This window comes from Sciurus vulgaris, assembly GCF_902686455.1.
Source record: "Sciurus vulgaris genome assembly, chromosome: 17".
NCBI lineage: Eukaryota > Metazoa > Chordata > Mammalia > Rodentia > Sciuridae > Sciurus > Sciurus vulgaris.
Genome location: NC_136478.1, coordinates 9,618,384 through 9,637,779, shown reverse-complemented (window position 1 = coordinate 9,637,779; position 19,396 = coordinate 9,618,384). Strand labels below are relative to the sequence as shown.

Below are 19,396 nucleotides of genomic sequence, written 5' to 3'. Positions count from 1 at the left end.
TATTGCAAGCAAATTTCTCAGGGTAAGACTTTCCGCCTGAAATTCAACAAATAACCCGCTTTTGGATTGATCCTGTGTAACGAAGGGAAAGAGCACCTCGACGTCTTACTCTTGCAATTCACAGAACTTGTAACATGAAAAACACCTCCAAACTCAAGCAGCCTTCCCCTCATTTCCTAGACGAAAGGAAAAATAGCTGACCAAGCTGAGAAAACTTGGTGAATGATAACAGCCACACAGCTGGAGGAGGCAGAGCAGAGCCCAGCCTTGGGCCTTCACTCTCTGCCCAGGACTCTATTCAACCCTGCCCAAGCTTAACTGAGTTAGGCAGTAGGGGCCCTACGTGGGAAGAGGGAGAGAGGAAGGGTAGCACAGTGGTCAGGGAGCCAGCTTCTTACATGGAGACAGTTCTGGATTTGAATATTCTGCCTCTTCCCAACTTGGCTTTAGGCAATTTTATTGAAACCCCTCATCTATAAAATGGGAGCAGTTTCGACAACTGATTCAGTACCTGAATTTGGGGGTAAAGTTAGCACAAATAAATGATATGTTTTTAAATACTTCATATGCTGCACTGGGTATTTTGCTATCTGGATTTTACATATGCGTCTGTTTCATTTGTCATTATAGTTGGATCAAGTCATCAAAGGTAATGACTGACATGAATTTGAGCTTTTCTGTTAATCTCCCAACTCAGATACATTTTTGAATGGCTTTTGAGGACAAATTAAGAGAAAAAAATCTACCATAAAATCCTTCAGTATAGTAAGCTCTTTATGATTAAAAACAAAAAAGAGAAACAGAATACGAAAGTCCAAGCAACTGATTCTGCCCTTATGTTGGATTACTAACATTTGCTTCTGCGCAGCTCATTCTGACTGCAGGTGGCCATACGGATGGTTGGCTGGATTACCCTCAGGGTCACTTGGGGAGCTCCATTAAATAGACATACATACATAAGTATGTATATATACATGTACACATGCTCACACCCATGGATTCCCGGGCCCCTCCACAGACTTTCAATAAGAATATATGACCTGTGCTTTTAAAGGAGGTCAGTGTTTATTTTTTAAGGACACTGGGGGTTCTGATCATTAAACCTGGGAATTGCTGGTTGGAAAATGGGCCACAGAATCCATTCAATTATTGTTCTGCAGACATGGTCTACCTCTGCTCTCCATTTGCCTATCAGTGTTAGAGTAGCTGGTAGATAATTCTTTTTCCATAGACTCATGCTTCAAGAAAGTTCTAGAATGCCTTAGAATGTCACTGCTAATTTTCTTGAGAAGTATATAGATCTCTCCTGCTCTCTCTTAGTGTTTTGCAACCAGAAAACAATCTCAAAGGGTTAAGACTGGTCTGACTGCCATTTACATCATGGTGCCCAGGTTGGGGCTGCCGCTGTGACTAGCATCCTCTGCCTCCCCTATCTAGCTGCCATCCATACTGCTTTCGATTTATGTGTCACCTCCAACCAGAGTGGGAACAAACGTCTAAAGAAGTATTTTGTGAGACACAGAAACCAGGGTTTGGACCAATTAAAACCCCTCGGTACAGACACAGAGAACAGAGGTGTCCACAGGTGCTGGTAATGGCTGTTCCAGGATTAGATAATGTTTTACTCTATGAAACCTCAAAAATTTGATAAATCCATAATGCAAGCAGGAATGATCTGTTTTATGAAACAAAATATGTACTGGGAAAAGTATCACTAGATGAAATAGAGCCCACGTTGCTTCTCAGATGAGAAAAGGGAAAAGGGTTCAGCTAACTGATGTGCACAGAACCCAATGCTGAAACTGAAGCAAGAAAGGAACCAGCAACTTGCAATCAGAAAAATAAAAACAGAAAAACAGAAAGAAAAAAAAAAAACAGCTTCACTTCAACAAAGCAAATTAGGAGCAGAGATGGAACAATTAATTCAATTGTCCTGGGATCGCCTATCCTCTACTTGTTTTATTTGTGACTTCATGCAGAGTTCAAGTAAATACTACCCTTCATCTTGTTCAACATGACGAAACTGCGCTGAGTGGAAATACTTCAGAGATTAATTCTTTTATTAGGCATCTCTGAAATTACAGTATGGCATTTCCACAAGTGATTCCGTATTATAATGAGAGTTCTTCATCCCATAGAGATGAGAAAGGTTTTAATTTAAATCTCAGGGGTGTCATTCATGCACTTTACCAGCAGAGCTATTAAACTGGGTCATCTATTTCTTTCTTGGGAAAATACTGAGATTGTAAAATTTTGTGATGTATGAAAACCAGATCCATGAAATATGCTTCAAAAATGTAAAGTAATACAAAGATTTTAGCAGTTCTGTCCAAGACATGGGCTGCATTCAAAGTGTCAGATGGGTGGTTTTAATAATCTGGTATGAGTTATGAGTGCATCAAAGCCTTCCTCCCAGTGACTGGGTCTGATGAGACCCCATCGGTTCTCAATGGAAGATGATTCTGGCCCCCATAAGACATTTGGCAATGCTTGGCATCATTTTCATTGGTCACAACTTGAAGGTGGGGAGCTGGAAAGCTATCCTACTAGTACCAGGTGGGAAGATAGCAAAGCTGCTGCTAACTATCCTGCAATGCATAGGGCAAACCCCACAAAAGAACTTTTCAGCACTTCATGTCAAGAGTGAAGTTGAAAAAACCCCGGTTAACCCGAGATATCCCAAGGAGTGCTTGACAAATCATGGTCCAGTTAACTCCAAACTGGTCCTTATATTTGGGGGAGGGGCAGGGAAACAAACAAACAAACAAAAAAACCCAAACAAGAAAACCCATTGTTTAGCCAGCTCAGCTTGCTGACTCAGATGAAGTACCCTTTGTCTCTTTCAAAGTTTCCTTGTACTCTAGTTTCATTATTTAATTCTCAAATTTACCATTTATGCAATACTTAAGACATGCCAGTGCCCTCTGCAAACATTTTACAACTATTAGCTGTTGTAGGTGCTATCATTATCCTATTCTCATAAATTAGGACTCTGGGAACAGAGGGAGCCCATTGTGGGTGGCCACACAGCTAGCAGTGGCAGGGCCAGCACGCAAACCCAGGGGCTCCAGTGGCGGTATTCTTAAGCCCTGTGTTCTTCCATCGCTCAGGCTGTGTTGTGAAATCACCTGCACTATTTCCAAGGTCCCATTACATTCTTCTGACTCCATAGCATTCTCCAGGTCCAGGACTATCAGTGATGCCTCCGCCTCTCCCCTTTTATTCTGGTAAACTTGGGGTGAGGGCAATGAAAACCACACAGTCCCCAGAACCTGCTGCTGAGTGCCCACTGGATGCTCCCTATGATACAAGCACTCTCTGGACAATATTTCTAATCCTCCCTAGAATATCACAGGAGTGTCTTAAATACATCTCCATTCCACACAAAAGCCCAAGCGCGGGGTTTAAGCGAATTTCCCAAAGTCATACCATTAAGAGGTGGCAGATACATGACCCCGAGTCCCTCTACCTCCAAAGCCGAGGCTCTTTCTAGAACACATGCAACAGGAAATACCTGACACATGACTTAGCATATATGACAGGAGCCAGTACACCGGCATTGTCACAGAGTATGGATGGCAATTCAGACTCCAGTATGACTCAACCAGAGTGTCCACAGGGACCATGGACCAATTTCAATCCATATGTGATTTAACTTGTTCTCACAGTGGCTTTTTTGTTTTCAAAGAAAATTGAATTTGCTGTCAGTAATTTAAAAATGGGAAAACTTCACACACAACACTTTTCGGTGGTTGTTCCTTTTGAGAAGTCAGGCAGAACCGTTGACTTGTGTTGGCATATGGTCCTACAAAGCAAAAATAAGCACATTTTCTCCAATTCACAGCTTGAGACACACACATTCTGCCAACTGAGCTTCTGTACTCTACAATCTCTCAGGCACCTGACTGTATGACTGCAGAGCCCAGTTTAGGTTAAGAAAGTAACTTGGGCTATGACTGGTGCTTGACTGTTACATTCATGCATGGAATAAGTTCTTGCTTGTGGTTTGGTTTCTGCCCACCCTGCCTCTCTCTGCAAACTATAAAACCCTCGTTGATTGTCATTAACCAGAGGGAAGAAAACCCATGTGTCACAGGCTGAAGGTTAATGCCTTTCAGAGGCTGACTTTCTGCGGAAGCCTTACTTGGGGTTATTGCAGTGTCTCTCCTGATACTTGACTCCTCCACCACAAGTTCTGGAACATTCTGACCACTTCGACCAGGTGGACCACTGGCCATGGATGGGCCGGGGCCCGAGCTCCCCAAACTTTACACACTGGCCTTGCCGACACCACTGTGAAAAGAAGGTGGGACATGGTTCCTGTCAGAGTGCACCTGGGAAAGCACAGGGAGATGTAAACACCTGTACAGAAATGGGGAAACCGGGTCTGTGGGCACAGAGGAAAGTGCAAGACACCTTGATAGATCCCTTTCTTGGCAGAGTTTTATAATCAGTTACTCCACGTCCACCGCCTGCATGTTGAAGGGCTGCCAGCTCCAGAGAAGCAGCATCTCCCACCAACGAGCTGAGAACCACATGCTCCATGAGCAGTCAAGGTGAAACACTGGGTGAGATTTTGCCTAACAAGTCAGGGTCAGGGGAAATGACAACGGGCCTCCCCTGCCACTTAGAAATAATGCTACCTGGGAAAGACACAGACTACTCACTCAAGGAGAAACGGTTTTTAAGATAATAACAAAGCATTGACCACTTTGAAGGATTAGCTCATGGAAACACACAATTGTACACACAATATATTCCTGCTGGGCACTGCCACTGTTGGGCATTTCTAACAAAGCCAAGTAACTTCCAGTCTGAGCACAGCGTGGTCTTCAGATAACATATGTGGTCCTTTTGTCTATATGAAAGGTCCCTGTTTCAGACCTCCTGATGACTTTGAACTCTCAGCATCTGATGGATTAGCTCTGGGTCTTACATTCACAGTTTCTACACACAGCAGAGCTGTGATCTGTGCTAACCTTCCCCTTTCAGTTCTTTGTAGCATATTCCAGGCCCTGCTGGTCATCTCCCTTCTTGAGGATTTGGGGTTGCATTAGTCTCTGGTAGGGTTTTTTTGGGGGGAGGAGGGTGCAGATATTTTTCTTGTGGTGCTTTTATATGAGCACGTTCTGCATGACTTAGCATAACTGCACACTTTCCTAAAAGCCTCTGCAATTAGATCCAAAAGGTTGGGTTTGAACTATGCCAGGTTTTGCTGAGTGGGGGTTCAGTTACAAAATTATGGGGTGGTTGTTTCACTTTTAAATCTTCACTTTCCCCCCATGATACCTTGGGCATTGTAGCCACCTTGGTTGCTATAGCACTTTGGGTAAAGATATTGCTTCCTTTCTTCAAATTCTGGCCCTGTGCTGATTAATTCTTCTGTTCTTAATTTTTCTCTTCCCTGGATTAATTGCCATTGCAGAGTCTGCATGAAACCGTATAATATGGTTGAGAACTTTCTGGGGGGAAAGCAATCCATCATTGGAGGATTTTGTCCACCATAGGCAAGCCTCTTTCTCATCAGGAATAGTAGGGCTTCCTACTGGACTGGGCTTAGTGACCACCACAAAACACCAGCCAAGCCATGGCAGCTGCAGCTGACCAAGTTGCTCCTAGCCCAACAATGGTGGGTACGAGGTACTTCACACCAGAATCTCACAGAAGCCTTGCTCAGCACATAGGGGTTACAGAAATTTAGCAAAGAAAATACTAACTTGCTTAGTCACACAGTAACCCAAATAGCCACCTACTAGCAGAGACTGAATGCGACTCAGCAGCCAGGGCTCCTAAACAGAATTCATTCTACCTCTGACCTCTGAGGCAAATTACTGATCTATGTATCTTAATTTTAATCTAATTTCCCTTCTGGAAATATATTTTTTTAGATCTGTTTCAGTCATTCAATTAATTGGACTTTCTATTATTTCAGTATTCATCCCAGTGTTAAATTAGACTGCTGATAACTTGTTCCCTCTGGTTCTCCAATCAGTTTAGAAGGTAGGAATGCCAATATCCACATGCATATATAAAATCTATGTATGAGATGTAAACACTAAATGTACACATACATGATTTTATCCAACTACTCATATATATATATTTCTGGCACTACTTCCTTCTAATATCAAACCAAATGGCTATGACTTGCACCAATGCCTTTTCATAGAAAGCATGCATGAATCTTTCCTTGCACATGAATCTTGAGATGAAAGTACTTGGCTTTCATTCTCACTTATTTACTGGATATTCATGTTAACTCATGGAGTGAACAGTCTAGTTAATTACGATCACACCCTCCACGGAAGGAGGAGTCAGAAGATCGTATACATAAGAATGCAGTTATTATTACCAGGAGTGATGGTGGATGGGATCCACTGGGATGCTTTCTGCTGAGGGGGACCTTACAGTGACAGGCTTTCCTTAGAGCATGATTATAGCCCAAGTTTCAAAATGATGGGGACAGGGGAGGTGGTATTAGGATATTTGTTTTCTAACTTCTGGCCTGATGTATCACCTTTCTGCTTACTGAAATCTCCTGATGTATTGACATATTAAATCTTACACCTTGTTATATATTATCTATTTTCCTTATTTATAGCAATCTGTTCTTATATATGCCTTCCCATGTTTAATGCTGCTGGATATTTTAAAAATGAAAATCATCTATAAATTCTCAAGTTATGAGTTCTAAATTTCCAGGTATCAAAAATAAATGGGCTTATGGGGGCTGGGTTTGTGGCTCAGTGGTAGAACGCTTGCCTGGCATGTGCAAGGCCCTGGATTTGATCCTCAGCACCACATATAAATAAACAAAATAAAAGATTCATTGACAACTAAAAAATAAATTTAAAAATAAAATAAAACAAATGAACTTAAATAGTTATTTTCAACTATTCAATTAATTCATCCATGGCTTTGTACCACCACAGCTGTAAGACTTCTATTAGCATTTTTAATGAGAATCCTCATTGGGATTTCCTAAGAGCAGTGTATCTGATTAAACACTGCACATAACTCCAATTTTTAAAAATTTAATTGCGTTAAAGTATAAACATTATAGATCTTCCAAGAGATATTGAATAAATGCCTTAATGAATATCAGAACTACATTTGCTGACCACCCACTGATTTTCATTTGCTTCATCTGCCTCTATTTTTGGCTACTCCCTAAAATGTCTCTTCTTTCTCACATCCAGCTCAAGAGCCTCCTCTCCAGTGTTGGCCTGGGAGAACCCACCCATGGTAGTGAATCCTAAGAGCGTACCCAATCCTGAGCAAGATTCATTTTCATTCCTCTGGGCTTTGACAGCTACTGGTGCTTACAGAAGATGAGCTTTAAAGGGAGTTGGAATCACTGCCTCTGCACAGCTTCCCCTGCTGAACTGTGAGTTCTTGAAGGGTTACAGCTGAGTTCTATTCACTTCTATATCCCCAGAGCCTCCTGTCCCCAATATCTGGTACTGAAAAGATCACACAGAAATTGAATTCACTTTAAATGGCCAATTCGTCTACAAAGGATTGTGCTGTCTTAAGGGAGTCACCAACAGAGATCTGTAAACCTGTGACATGTTATCATTTGTAGCAAATGTGTCAATTTTTGTTAAGTGAATGCTCCAAATCTGGATCAACTACTGGTACCTTCTAATGCTTTGGATATGAAGTGTCCTCCCATAGACTAAAGCATTGAAGGCTTGGTCCCCAAGTGCTAGTGTCCAAGGTTGGATGGTGAGGGCTGTGGCCTTACCGGTGGACTAACCCACTGATAACTGAATGGACTACTGGGAGGTGGTGGAGGCTGTGGGAAGTAGGACCTGGTTGCAGGAAGTCAGTTCCTGGGGTGTGCCCTGGAAGTATATAAGTACATTTATTGTTATTGCCCGCCCCCATCTCTCTTTTCTTCCTACTGCCATGAGCCGAGCAGCTCTTCTCTGCCACACCCTTCCACCATCATGTTCTGCCTCGTCTCAGGCCCCAAACAATGGAGCCAGCATGGACAGACGCTACTGCAACCAGGAGCCAAAACAAAACTTTCCCTCTCTAAGTTGATGTTCCCAGGTATTTTGTCACAGTGATGAAGAGCTAACTAACACTTATCTCAAGTGAACTTTCCCTACAGACTGCTTGGAAAGGGGAAGAAAATGAGAAACTAATACATGAGAATGTTTCATTCAAAACAAAGGTCCGCCATGATTTTCCATAATGGAGGTGAAGAGGCTCACTAGCCAAAAGGCCTATTGGCACTTGTGGATGGAGACGCCTCTTCCCCTTCGATAGCAATGTCATCTAAATGATGGGCACCTATGCAGCATGTCAGAAGTTCCGCAACAGTCCCGTGAGGCGAACTGAGTGGCAGAGGCCTTGGTCTGGACAGGCAGTCATTTCTTTGCTACTAGTGGGAACATCTACTCCCTGACACTCTTACCTATGGCAGCGAGCTTAAAAGGCAAGTGGAAGGCAATGAAACCCACTAGCTCATTCAAAGAGAGAAATCTCAACTCAAGACCCCATCTAAAAAGAGAAGAACAGAGGCAGAAAGAAAAATCTGCTTCAGCAATTGAACTGACCTTTGTATTAGCATTGTTTTATAATCACTGCTCATTAATGCTCCTTATTTTAAAGAGAAGACAGAAAATATATGCAGCCAAAGCACTTCATTCTGAGGTCACAGTGCAAAGAGTCCAGGTCTATGCCTCATCAAGTTTCCAGAGCCCAAAACTAACAAGTATGCAGTTTACCATACTCAAGCCACACACGGTCCCTTCCGCTGCAGGCATAAACTTGGTCTCACACCTGTGACCCACTCGGTGGCACCAAAGTGATTTGCAAATGTCCTGAAAGGCAAGAAGGGACTGGTAAGGGTGGTAAAGCAAGCAAAATGAAAATATTCAAAGCTTTTGTACACAATATAATATTTCGAGGTGGCGGCTGAAATCAGACAAATTACTCAGAAAATAGAGGCAGATGAAGTCAGTAGAGGCCAAATGCTCTAGCAACTTGTAGAAGCAGGCATTGTTACCACACTGTGTTCAGGTGTTTAGTAACTGGGAGGCAGCAGCAGTCAACTGAGAGAACCCTTGGATGAACCAAAGAGACAGGGTTCTAATGACAATAATAACCAGTGCAGCAGAGTCAATCAAAATGGGAATAAAGCAATTCTGATTCAAATCCTTGTCCTGGACATGTGCCCTAGGGATGTGCTGGAGGGGTTGCAAATTAGTGCAGCCACTCTGGAAAGCAGTGTGGAGATTCCTAAGAAAGCTCGGAATGGAACCACCATTTGACCCAGCTATTCCACTCCTTGGCCTATACCCAAAGGACTTAAAATCAGCATACTACAGAGACACAGCCACATCAATGTTCACAGCTGCTCAATTCATCATAGCCAGATTGTGGAACCAACCTAGATGTCCTTCAATTGATGAATGGATAAAGACACTGTGGCATATATATATAATGGAATATTACTCTGCCATAAAGAATGATAAAATTATGGCATTTGCAGGCAAATGGATGAAATTGGAGAATATCATGCTAAGTGAGATAAGCCAATCTCAAAAAACCAAAGGACAAAATGATCTCGCTGATAAGCGGATGATGACATATAATGGGGGGTGGGAAGGGTTAGCGTTAGGGTTAGGTTTAGGGTTAGGGTTAAGGAGCAGGGCAAGAATGGAGGAAGGAAGGACTGTATAGAGGGAAAAGAGGGGTGGAGGGGTGGTGGGAGAAGGGAAAAATAACAGAATGAATCAAACAACATTACCCTATGTAAATTTATGATTACACAAATGGTATGCCTTGACTCCATGTACGAAGAGAGAAACAACTTGTATCCCATTTGTTTACAATAAAAGAATAAAAAATAAAAAAAGAATTTCTTGAAGCTATGGTTTCTTCTGTTTTCCCCATAAAAAGTGGTAAAATTAGTCCTCGCAGATAAATGACATGCTGCATGCAAAGCGGTTGGCCTGCCTGGCACCCACGGCTCTCCAAAACCTCGGCTATGATCATCATCGCCATTACTTTCTTCATCTTTATTACATCTTTGATCATTTCAATCATTTAATGCTCACACTAGACCTCTGAAACAATTTCAGTTATCATGCTCGACTGTGGTGGGTGGAAAAGGGGCCCCAGAGATGTTCACCTCACAATCCCTGGAACCTGAGACCATGTGAGCTTATACAGCAAAGGAGAATGAGAGCTGCAGGCGGAACTGAGGTCACTCCTCAAGTGACCTTGAGACAAGGAGACTCTCCTGAATTTTCCAGGTAGGCCCAATGTAGTTGCAAGTTTTCACATGGGAAAGAGGAGATGGAGAAAGGAGAGCTTGTGGGGGTCTCAGGAGGAGGAGACTGGCTCTGAAGGAGGAGGGAGGGTCTGTGAGCCAAGGAATGCAGGTGGCTTTCAGAAGCTGGAAAGGCCAAGAAAATGGCTTCTCCCGGATGAGATCACAGGGAACACAACCTGGCCCACCCCTGCTCTTAGCCTGTTCCAGCTACTGCCTGCGGAACAACAATGCAACAAACCTGTGTCGCTTGACGTCACACTACGCTCCTGGGGATGCATTACAACACCAACTGGAAATTAATATGAGCACCACCATTGCAGTGGTGAAAGCCGAGCGCGTGCCTCATCTGAACTCCTGCAGCTGAGAAGGCGGAGCTACCATGAAGTCACACAGCTGGCAAGTGGCACTCAGCACTGGAACTGGCCTCATTCCAGAGTCCGGGGTCTTCATCATCACCCGGACCTGGGCTTGCCAGGAATGGATACTGGAAAGTTCCCAAGTGCTCCAGGCCTCCGTTCCTGACCTATAGAGTCAAGGGACTGAACCAGGAGACTTCCAGTTCTAAGGATCCAAGTCACCGCTGACAAGGATGCCACTGAGGGGATGTCACGAACATCCCAGAACTTCAAAGTGAGTCCACTTTGCCCCATTCTGTTCACAAAGGTCCAAAAGGGAGCTCACCAAGGGGATGTGGGGATTAACAACCAGAAGAAAACGAGATGACTCTGGGGGTTACTTCTTGTGATTGTGAAAATTCAATTCACCAAACACCCAATTCCCCCGAGCATTCAAATCAATATTGATTTTACAACTTGAAAAAAATAGGGCCAGAACAAACTCGGTAACGTTTCACCCACCAGCAAAAGCTTTCTATAGGATTGAAGACGGGAAGTATGTACGTGTTTCTGTAGAGAAACCAGAAATATATGTGGTGATTCTGATCTTGTAAATCATAAAATTCTTTTCTTCAAAAGAGAATGGAAGAAAAATTCATCTCATTGCTTAGAACACCACCACCAGCAGCTGCCCCAGACGTGGGCTCACGTAACATTTGCAAATCTCGGAAGAGCTCGTAAGACGGAATACAGACATCCCCTCAACTGCCACTGACGTTAGAAAGCAAGAGGCAGCCCCCCACAGAGTTAGCATCCGGGCGAGCACCTTCATGGGGGTCCATATCGAATCACCCTGGGGTCCAGACAGCCAGGTGATGTAGAAAAGAGTGCAAACTAGAGGAGCAAGAGGACCCAGCTGTTGGAATAATTAAAGCCACTTTTAGAAAGGCTTTTGGAATTAAATTATTTTCTTCCTTGCAGCCAGAGGAAAGCCATAACCCTTACCCATGGCTCATGTGTCAGACACTAAAACAGGCATGGGTGCCAAAGCCAGTGCCAAGCCACGGGGCCAAGAGAAGGGGCAGCAGGAGAGGACCAGGGAGATAAAGCAAAACCAAACAAACAAACAGAAAAAACACACAAGGACTCTGGAGTGAAATCACACGGGCTGTATGAACATGTTATTTCTCCTGTGGTGAAGAGCAGAAGTTGAATGGAATTATAGGCAACTCCATGCTCTGGCGACCATGAATGCCCCCTGAGAAAGCTCCCTTTCAAAGTAAACAGAAAGGCAAGCTTGCACTTTTTTGTGTGTGTACCTCTCGTTTTCTTTTTTGAGACTATTCAGCTAACTTTTCCTTATCTATAATTACCTGGACTTAAGTCATAATTTAAGGGCACAAGGAATAACCACAGAGACCCCAAGGCCTCATGCTGCCTCGATATGGTTTTGCTGAAGGAGACCATGTTTTTAAGGAAAGAGTCTCAGGCGCCCCCATCCTCTGTCCAACCCCTTGCTGATCATGTTCTCTGGTGATATTCCACTGGACGTACACCCCTTCACATAAAACCCGACATGCTGAAACTGTGAATTGCTTCTGAAAAATCCAGTTTTCTAAAACATCTCAAACTTCACACATTCGGAACAGAATTCCTCACCAGCCCCTACACCTGTGCCATGTCCACCCCACCTCATGGTTTCTCTAGTCTTCCAGCTGTTCAGGCCCCAAATCCTACAGTCATCTTTGACTACTTTCTTTCTCTCACATTGTATCAGAAAATCTGCTGCTAGATCATGAAATCACATGGGCTTTACCTTCAAACTATTTCTAGAATCTGAACAATCATCTCCTCTTCCACCACTCCCTGTCCCAAGCCACCCTGCATGAGGCTCAACACCACACCCTATAATGGGCCTCACACTCTGTCTTTCCCTATCCCCACCAAGTTCATTCTCAACACAGTGCTGTCCAGTAGCTACATGTGGCCTGTTAACTAGGAATTTCCATCATGTTAATTGAATAAAAAATTCACTTCCTCGGTCAGTCACATTAGTCACATTTGGAGTTCCTAAGAGGCAGATATGGTGAGTAGCTACCATATTGGATGTAGAACGTTGCCACCACTACAGAAAGTTCTACAGGACAGCAATGGGCTAGACATCCTTCCACAATAGGTCGGCTCATGGCATTTGTCAGCTCAAAACCATGCAATGCCTCCTACTTCACTCCGAAAAATCCAAAGTCCTCGTTATCCTCCTCCAAGCCGTATGTCACCAGGTCCCCTTCACTGATCTGCTCTATCCACATGGGCTCTGCATTGTTCTGCAAACACCTCCAAACATGGGCCCTTGCCCTGCTTGTCCTACTTCCCCCACTACCTGAATACCTAACACCTTCTCACCTCCATCAGTCTTGGTCTAAGCTTCACCTCCTATCACTTAACCAGTCATCAAGCAATCAGCCTCCCAATTTCTCGTATCCCACTTCAAACTTACTTAGCACTTCTGACTTCATGTACTATGTCATTTACTTATTGACAGTGTCTGCTGTGTGTATCCTTCCTCCTCGTTACAATCCATTGCTACATGGGTAAGGAACTGCTTTTTCTCTGATGCATCCCAAGAACCCAGAACGGTGTCTGGGACAAGGAAGGCATTAATAAATATTTTTTAGTAAATCTCAAAATGTGCATGAAAATTGTTGACTTTATAAGTACAAATCAGGGACAGTAGTCACAGTAACTCTAGAATACTTAAAAGTGATCTTCAATTTTAAAAATGTTAAGAAAACCTAATGAATTATGCTGCTGCTCAGGGTCTTCCCTGAATTATTTCTCTGCGTTCTCATGGTGACCCTTTTAGAAAGGTTGTGATCCTTCCCTTCCACGTGCTCATGGGAAAGCTGAGGCTCAAGAGAAGTTCAGCAGATTCCTCAGCAACCTTTAGCAGGTAGGTCTCTGGTTGGCCTGAATTTAAACCCACTTATGTTTAAACTCATTGCTCAAACTTTTAAGCTAAGCAATAATTAAAAATGAAACAATGAAAAAAGTTAACAATGAAAAAGTAACAACAAAAATTGTCACTGGTATCATTTTTAAAAATCCAGTTTGCAGAGGCCTAATTTGCTATTAATAATATGCACTCATTTTAACATATGGTTCTAGGAGTCTTGACAAAATACATATGCCACTGAGACACCACCACAATCAGGACAGAATACTCACATCACCCCCAAAATTCCCAAGAGGCAACCAGTGTTCTGATTTATGTCCCCAAAGATTAGCTGATGCTTTTTCTTAAATGTCATCCAAATAGAATTATACTGAATGGATTCTTTTATGGTATTTTGCTTAATTTTTTTCTCATAAGTTATTTTTGCTTTTGTGTGAATCAATGTTTTTCTTTTTTGAATGATGACTCGTCTCATTGTACAAATGTACCAGAATTTGTTCATTCATTCACCTCTGAAGGCTATTTCAGTTGCTTCCAGTCTCTGGCTCTTATGCATCAAGCAGTACCTAAGAACACTCCTGGACCAGTCTTTTTGTGATCACAGTCTTTTATTTCTGTCAAGTAAATACCTTGGGGTGGATTTCTGGATCAGAAGGTAACACCATGTTTAATTTTCCACATTTAAAATGCTCTGCCAGGCCATGTTTCAAAATGATCGCGCCATGTTACCCACTCATCGACCACAGGAAAGAGTCCCAGCTGCTTCAGGTCCTTGTTGACACTTGGTTTTGTCGGTGGGTGTGCGGTGGGTTTCACTGTGATGTGTCTGTGTCCTCCTGCTAACTAACATCGAGCACCATTTCACGTGTTCCTAGACTGTCATTGATTGACCCTCCTTTGTGACGGGCCGGTGAAGTGTTCTGTGACCCTGTCCTTGCTATTGTTGTTTTTCTCATAAGGGGACTAGCACTGGTGCCTTTCTCTAGTCCCCATATAGAGACGTGAGAGGCGACAGATATGGTCAAGAGCATGTGCTACCGAGACCCAATCTATTCTGCCATTGACTAGTTTTGTAAACACAAGCAAAATATTTATATCTAAATGTGAAAAATTGTAGATAACAGTGCATATTCCAAAAGTACATATGAATGAATGTTTTAAATGTCTGAATATATATACACACACATATGTATATAATGTCTCTGCAGCATCGTAGTGTCTAAAAACTGAATATGTATAGCTATTCTTATACAAAGGAACGGCTATCCTTCCTCCATGTCCTAAAAATTCATTCAAAATACATTCATTTTCACCACAATTTTGACTCTATATCCTGGGCTTTTTGTCTTCTTGTCCACTGGCACTTTCTGCCTGATCTTGGCTAGATAATTCACTTCAATTTCCTTACTGTTGGATTGAAGGGCAACGATAAATAATGCCCCTATCTGTTCTACCAGTACATAACTAAGACCCTGGAGTCAGACAAATGAAGATCAAAATAATAATCTTATTATACACAGCTGAAGATGAATTGGAGAATGTGGTGGATCTACAGCCAAATGCTGCGTTAAACTAACTACCCGTCCCCATTTGCAGAGAAAACACGAGTCTCCATCTGAGGCACACCACCCGGAGGATTTTGGAAGAGAAGTACGCTTCCCGTAAGGTCCTCTGGCACACAGGCTCAGACACCTTCTTACTCAGACAAGTCACACGGACGTCCTTGAGGAAGGATGAGAAAAGAGAGCATCATCTTTTACTTTATGGAAATGGGAGTGGTGCCAAAAAAACGTGGGCTCTGGTCGTCTGCTAATCCAGTGACGTGTCACCGAGCATCTGCGATTCTGTCAGGCTCTCTAGGCATGGCGCCCACTGAGCAAGAGATGGACAGAGACAGTTACACTGTGGCGTGACCCTCTCGTGATGCTCACGCGGAGGATGGAGAGAGAACCCAGAGCCAGGAATGTTCTGGCCTCCGGGGGGGATACAGGAGGCAACTTTTGAGCGGCATCATTAACAACAACATGAAATGATGAGGAGTCTGTCACTCAGGTGGCCATGCAGTGTTCTAGGATGGGGAATACACAGACAAAGTCTTGGACACAGGAGAGAGGAATTACTTGGAACCCATACAGGGACATCAATATTACTGAGACATAAGTATGTGGGGGAAGTTAGTAGAAGGTGAAGCATGATGTAATAAATTTGGTATATTACAAAGGGCGTGTGAGGAGATACTAGGAAATTTCTATTTATTCTCCATTTTTAAATCCTAATGTCAAATTCTTGGAAGAAGAAATACACACACATCCTACTATCCTTCAAAGGAAATGTATTCTGAGGTGATTCACTAGAATTAAAATACCATCCCCACAATTTCTTTTTAGCTTCAAATTCTCTCAGTGGAGCTATAAACAAACATGACAGACCTTCCTATGTGACAGAAATAGTGCTGGCTACCCAGCCACAGGATGGACTAAAAGATGGAGCAGCTGTTCAGCTGCTCATTTCTAACTCGGAAGTTCTGATTGGACTCTCCTGCAGTGCGTGGACCTCTGACTCCCAGCAGCAATCACTTTCTGAGCCAGGAAACATACCAAACGGACGTTCACCCCTGGTGCTATAGATGTCACCCTCCGTTAGGTCTGTCCAACTAATATGGAACCATTAGCTGGATTAGCAACTCATTTTCATCAAAATTGCTATGGCTTGGGGGTGGTTTGTTCCCTGAGAGTCCATGTGTTGGGAATTTGGTCTTTGGAGTGGACAAGTTGGAACTGTCCAAGAGGTGGGACCTAGTGAGAAGTCATTGGGTCAGTTGGGAGTTTATTAAGAGATAAAGGTATTACTCATGGAACTTTGGTTATATTTTGAGAGAGAATTCTTAGAAAACACTGAACCTGATCCCATCCAGTCTACCTCTTTTACTATTTGCCTTTTCCACCCACCATGATGTGATGTAGAAAAAAGGGCCAGCATCAGAGCTGAGCCAATGCTAGTACCATACCCATGAACCTCCAAAACTGTGAGCTAAAACAAGTTCTCATTCTTCAAAAGGAGCCTGCCTCAGGAATTTTGTTACAGCAATGAAATACTGACTAATACAAACATTTTGAAAGCGAACAAAGATCAAGTTTAATGTACCAAATACACAGAAAATTTGAAAGAAGAAGGGGAAGTGGGAACAAGTGATAAAATAGCTGGCCTCAGACCCTTTGACAAGGCAGCTGCTGTGAAAGAATAGTCAAGTACAATGGTAGTGATGATGCTGAAGAGAGAGGGAAGAGAGCAAGAGGAAGCCACCTCGTTCCTTATGGAGTGATACAAATGCACCAAGAAGTTACTCCCCACAGAGTTTCCAGGGAAGAACTATTAAGACCTTCTCCTTATGCATGTGTACTCTGAGATTGAGGGCAGTTGAGGCACTTGCCCAAGTCACTGTTCTAGTAAGTGGTGGATTGAGACCCTAAAGCCAGGTCTATCTAGTTCAAAATATCAGTGTGTGTGTGCACGCGTGTGTGTGTGTGTGTGTGTGTGTGTGTGTGTGTTTAACAGTGAAGGTTGTTTACCTGTGGTCCTCAACCTTGAACTTGCATTAGAATCAACTAGGGTCTTTTCTAAAATAGAGACATTTTTTAAAAACACCTGAAATTTCTTATTCCTTTGGCCTGAGGTGGGATTTGACCATTTGCATATCTAACAAGTTCCAGGTGATGTCCACAAACTATCTGCTGGTTGGAGAAGACACTTCGAGAACTGACTTTGGTGTTTGTTTTGGTGCTTCTAACGACCATGCAAAACTGCCTTTCTAGAAGTCATGGAAAAAGTTGGCAAACTGAAGGGGAAAAGGTAGAAAGTAATGATGGGATAGGAAAGCTTGGATCCAGGGGACCCCTCGCCTGTGCTGCTGGAGCAGGACAAACGGGTTTAATTGTTTCTGGAAGCCCCTCCTGGTTAGAGCCCCACAGGCTATTTAGGACCCTCAGAGCTGTGGCTGTGGTTCAGATTGTAATTAGGGTTAGGAATGATGTTAAAGGCGAGGTTGTGGGGAAGCAACACACTCCAGATCCTCGACCAGTCCTTCCTTCCTTATTTTCCCTCGACACCATCTAATGTCTTGAGGAAGTCTCTCTAACCCCTGTCCCCTGCCTCAGAGATCCCTGTCTGTGCCTCTCATCATTTTAGTCCATTTTCTAGATTGGAAATGCCCTTTCCTCTTGTTCTGCTTCCCAGGGAAGACCCTCAGACTGAGATACTGTCTTTTAAAAATATGGTGGGGTCCCAGAAAATGGTCTAAGAATAGTTGCTTAAACCCTGTGCACTGCCTGACCCAGAGCTGGCAGCCCACAGACGTTTGGGGCATGCAGGATCCTGAAGGAATGAGAATAATTTTAGGAATTTCCTTTGTATTTCTAAAGGAATGCTCATTACCCATTGTGCCCTTGCTGTACAATAAGGGCATAATGCAAATCGGACGGATGATTGGGAAAAATAATATATCCTCTAGAATTAAGTGAGTGACAGGCACAGTCAAGGGACAAACTTTTTCAACAAAAGTCTCAACAGAGAAATAGCAACCGCTGTGGATCTGATAAGTTTTACATGGTATATACCAGCATTTGCTGAAGTCACGACCATGTGCTGCGGAGGAGACGGGGATGGGGACACACACACAACACACACCAGGATCTAGATAAACTCTTTAACAGTTCTATACTTAAATTGCATTAAAAAATATAGCCCCATATTCAAATCTTTGATTTGATAGATCTTATTTCTTAGGATTGAACTTACATTTTGAAAGTGGGTTGTTTCATAGAGAATTAGTAACTGAATAAAAATACAGAAATGTACAAATCCCACCATTATGTACAACTATAACGCACCAATAAAAATGAGGGGAAAGAAACTCCAGACATACTGTGAAGGTAGCTGTTAATGACTGAATGTTAGTGTAGGAAAACCGGGTGTTCACCAGTGGAGAGAAGGAACAATATCAATGTGGATGATTTGTTTTGTTAAGATTTCACCATATGAAAGTTTTGTGGCTTTGAGCAAGTCAAATATCTTCTCTGGGCTCCATGTGAAAAGTAATAACTTCTACTTCAAAGCTTTTGGGGGACAGTGAGGTCAAGTGACATAAATCTTTGAGCAAATGCCTTATGTGAAACAGAGGCTCACTTAGAAACTGCAGGAAGTGAAAGTGGGTGGTAGTGTTAGGGATGATGATAGTGAGTGATGGTGGAAGGTGGTGTAGGTGACAGGGGCTGGCAGTGGTGAATGAAAATGGTGACGATGATGGTGAATGGTGGTGGCAGTGGTGGCCATGGTGAATGGTGGTGGCAATGATGAATGACCACAGTGGTGATGGTGAATGGTGTTGATAGTGAAGGGTGGTAGCGATGGTGAATGGTAGTGGCAATGGTGAGTGACCACAGTGGTGGTGGTGAATGGTGGTGGTAGTAGTGACCATGGTGAATGGTGGTGGCGATGGTGAGTGGCCACAGTGGTGGTGGTGAATGGAAATGGTGATGGTGCGATTGGTAATTACGATGGCACTGGCATTGTTGCTATGGTGGTGTTGACACCAGCATTGGTGGTGGTGGGAGGGGGAAATAGGGCCAAGAGGAAGAGGAGGAGAAAGGAGAGGGGTAATAGAGGGGGAAAGAGAAGCTATCGACCTTCATGGTTCCCAGGTACCAGGACGAGTACCGAGGACTTCAATTACGTCACGGGACACTGGTACCAAAGCAATCTAAAAACCTTCTCCTCTGACTGATGTACTGTGACTCTACCATGCGATTCTTGACCAACTGG

The 19,396-nt window shown here is 43.2% G+C and overlaps 1 protein-coding gene across 3 annotated transcripts in view; it reads right to left on the bottom strand.

The window, feature by feature from the left end:
- Positions 1-19,396, bottom strand: part of ADAMTS18 (ADAM metallopeptidase with thrombospondin type 1 motif 18) — a 135,126-nt gene that overhangs the window by 42,330 nt on the left and 73,400 nt on the right. For 2 of the 3 annotated variants that reach the window (XM_079116963.1, XM_079116965.1), the window contains 2 exons: positions 8,739-8,834; positions 4,145-4,293 (listed from right to left, as the gene is read on the bottom strand). In XM_079116963.1, coding sequence (XP_078973089.1) covers positions 4,145-4,293; positions 8,739-8,834 — 245 coding nt within the window. The remainder of the gene's footprint in view (positions 1-4,144; positions 4,294-8,738; positions 8,835-19,396) is intronic. The other variant, XM_079116964.1, reaches the window with a different exon arrangement.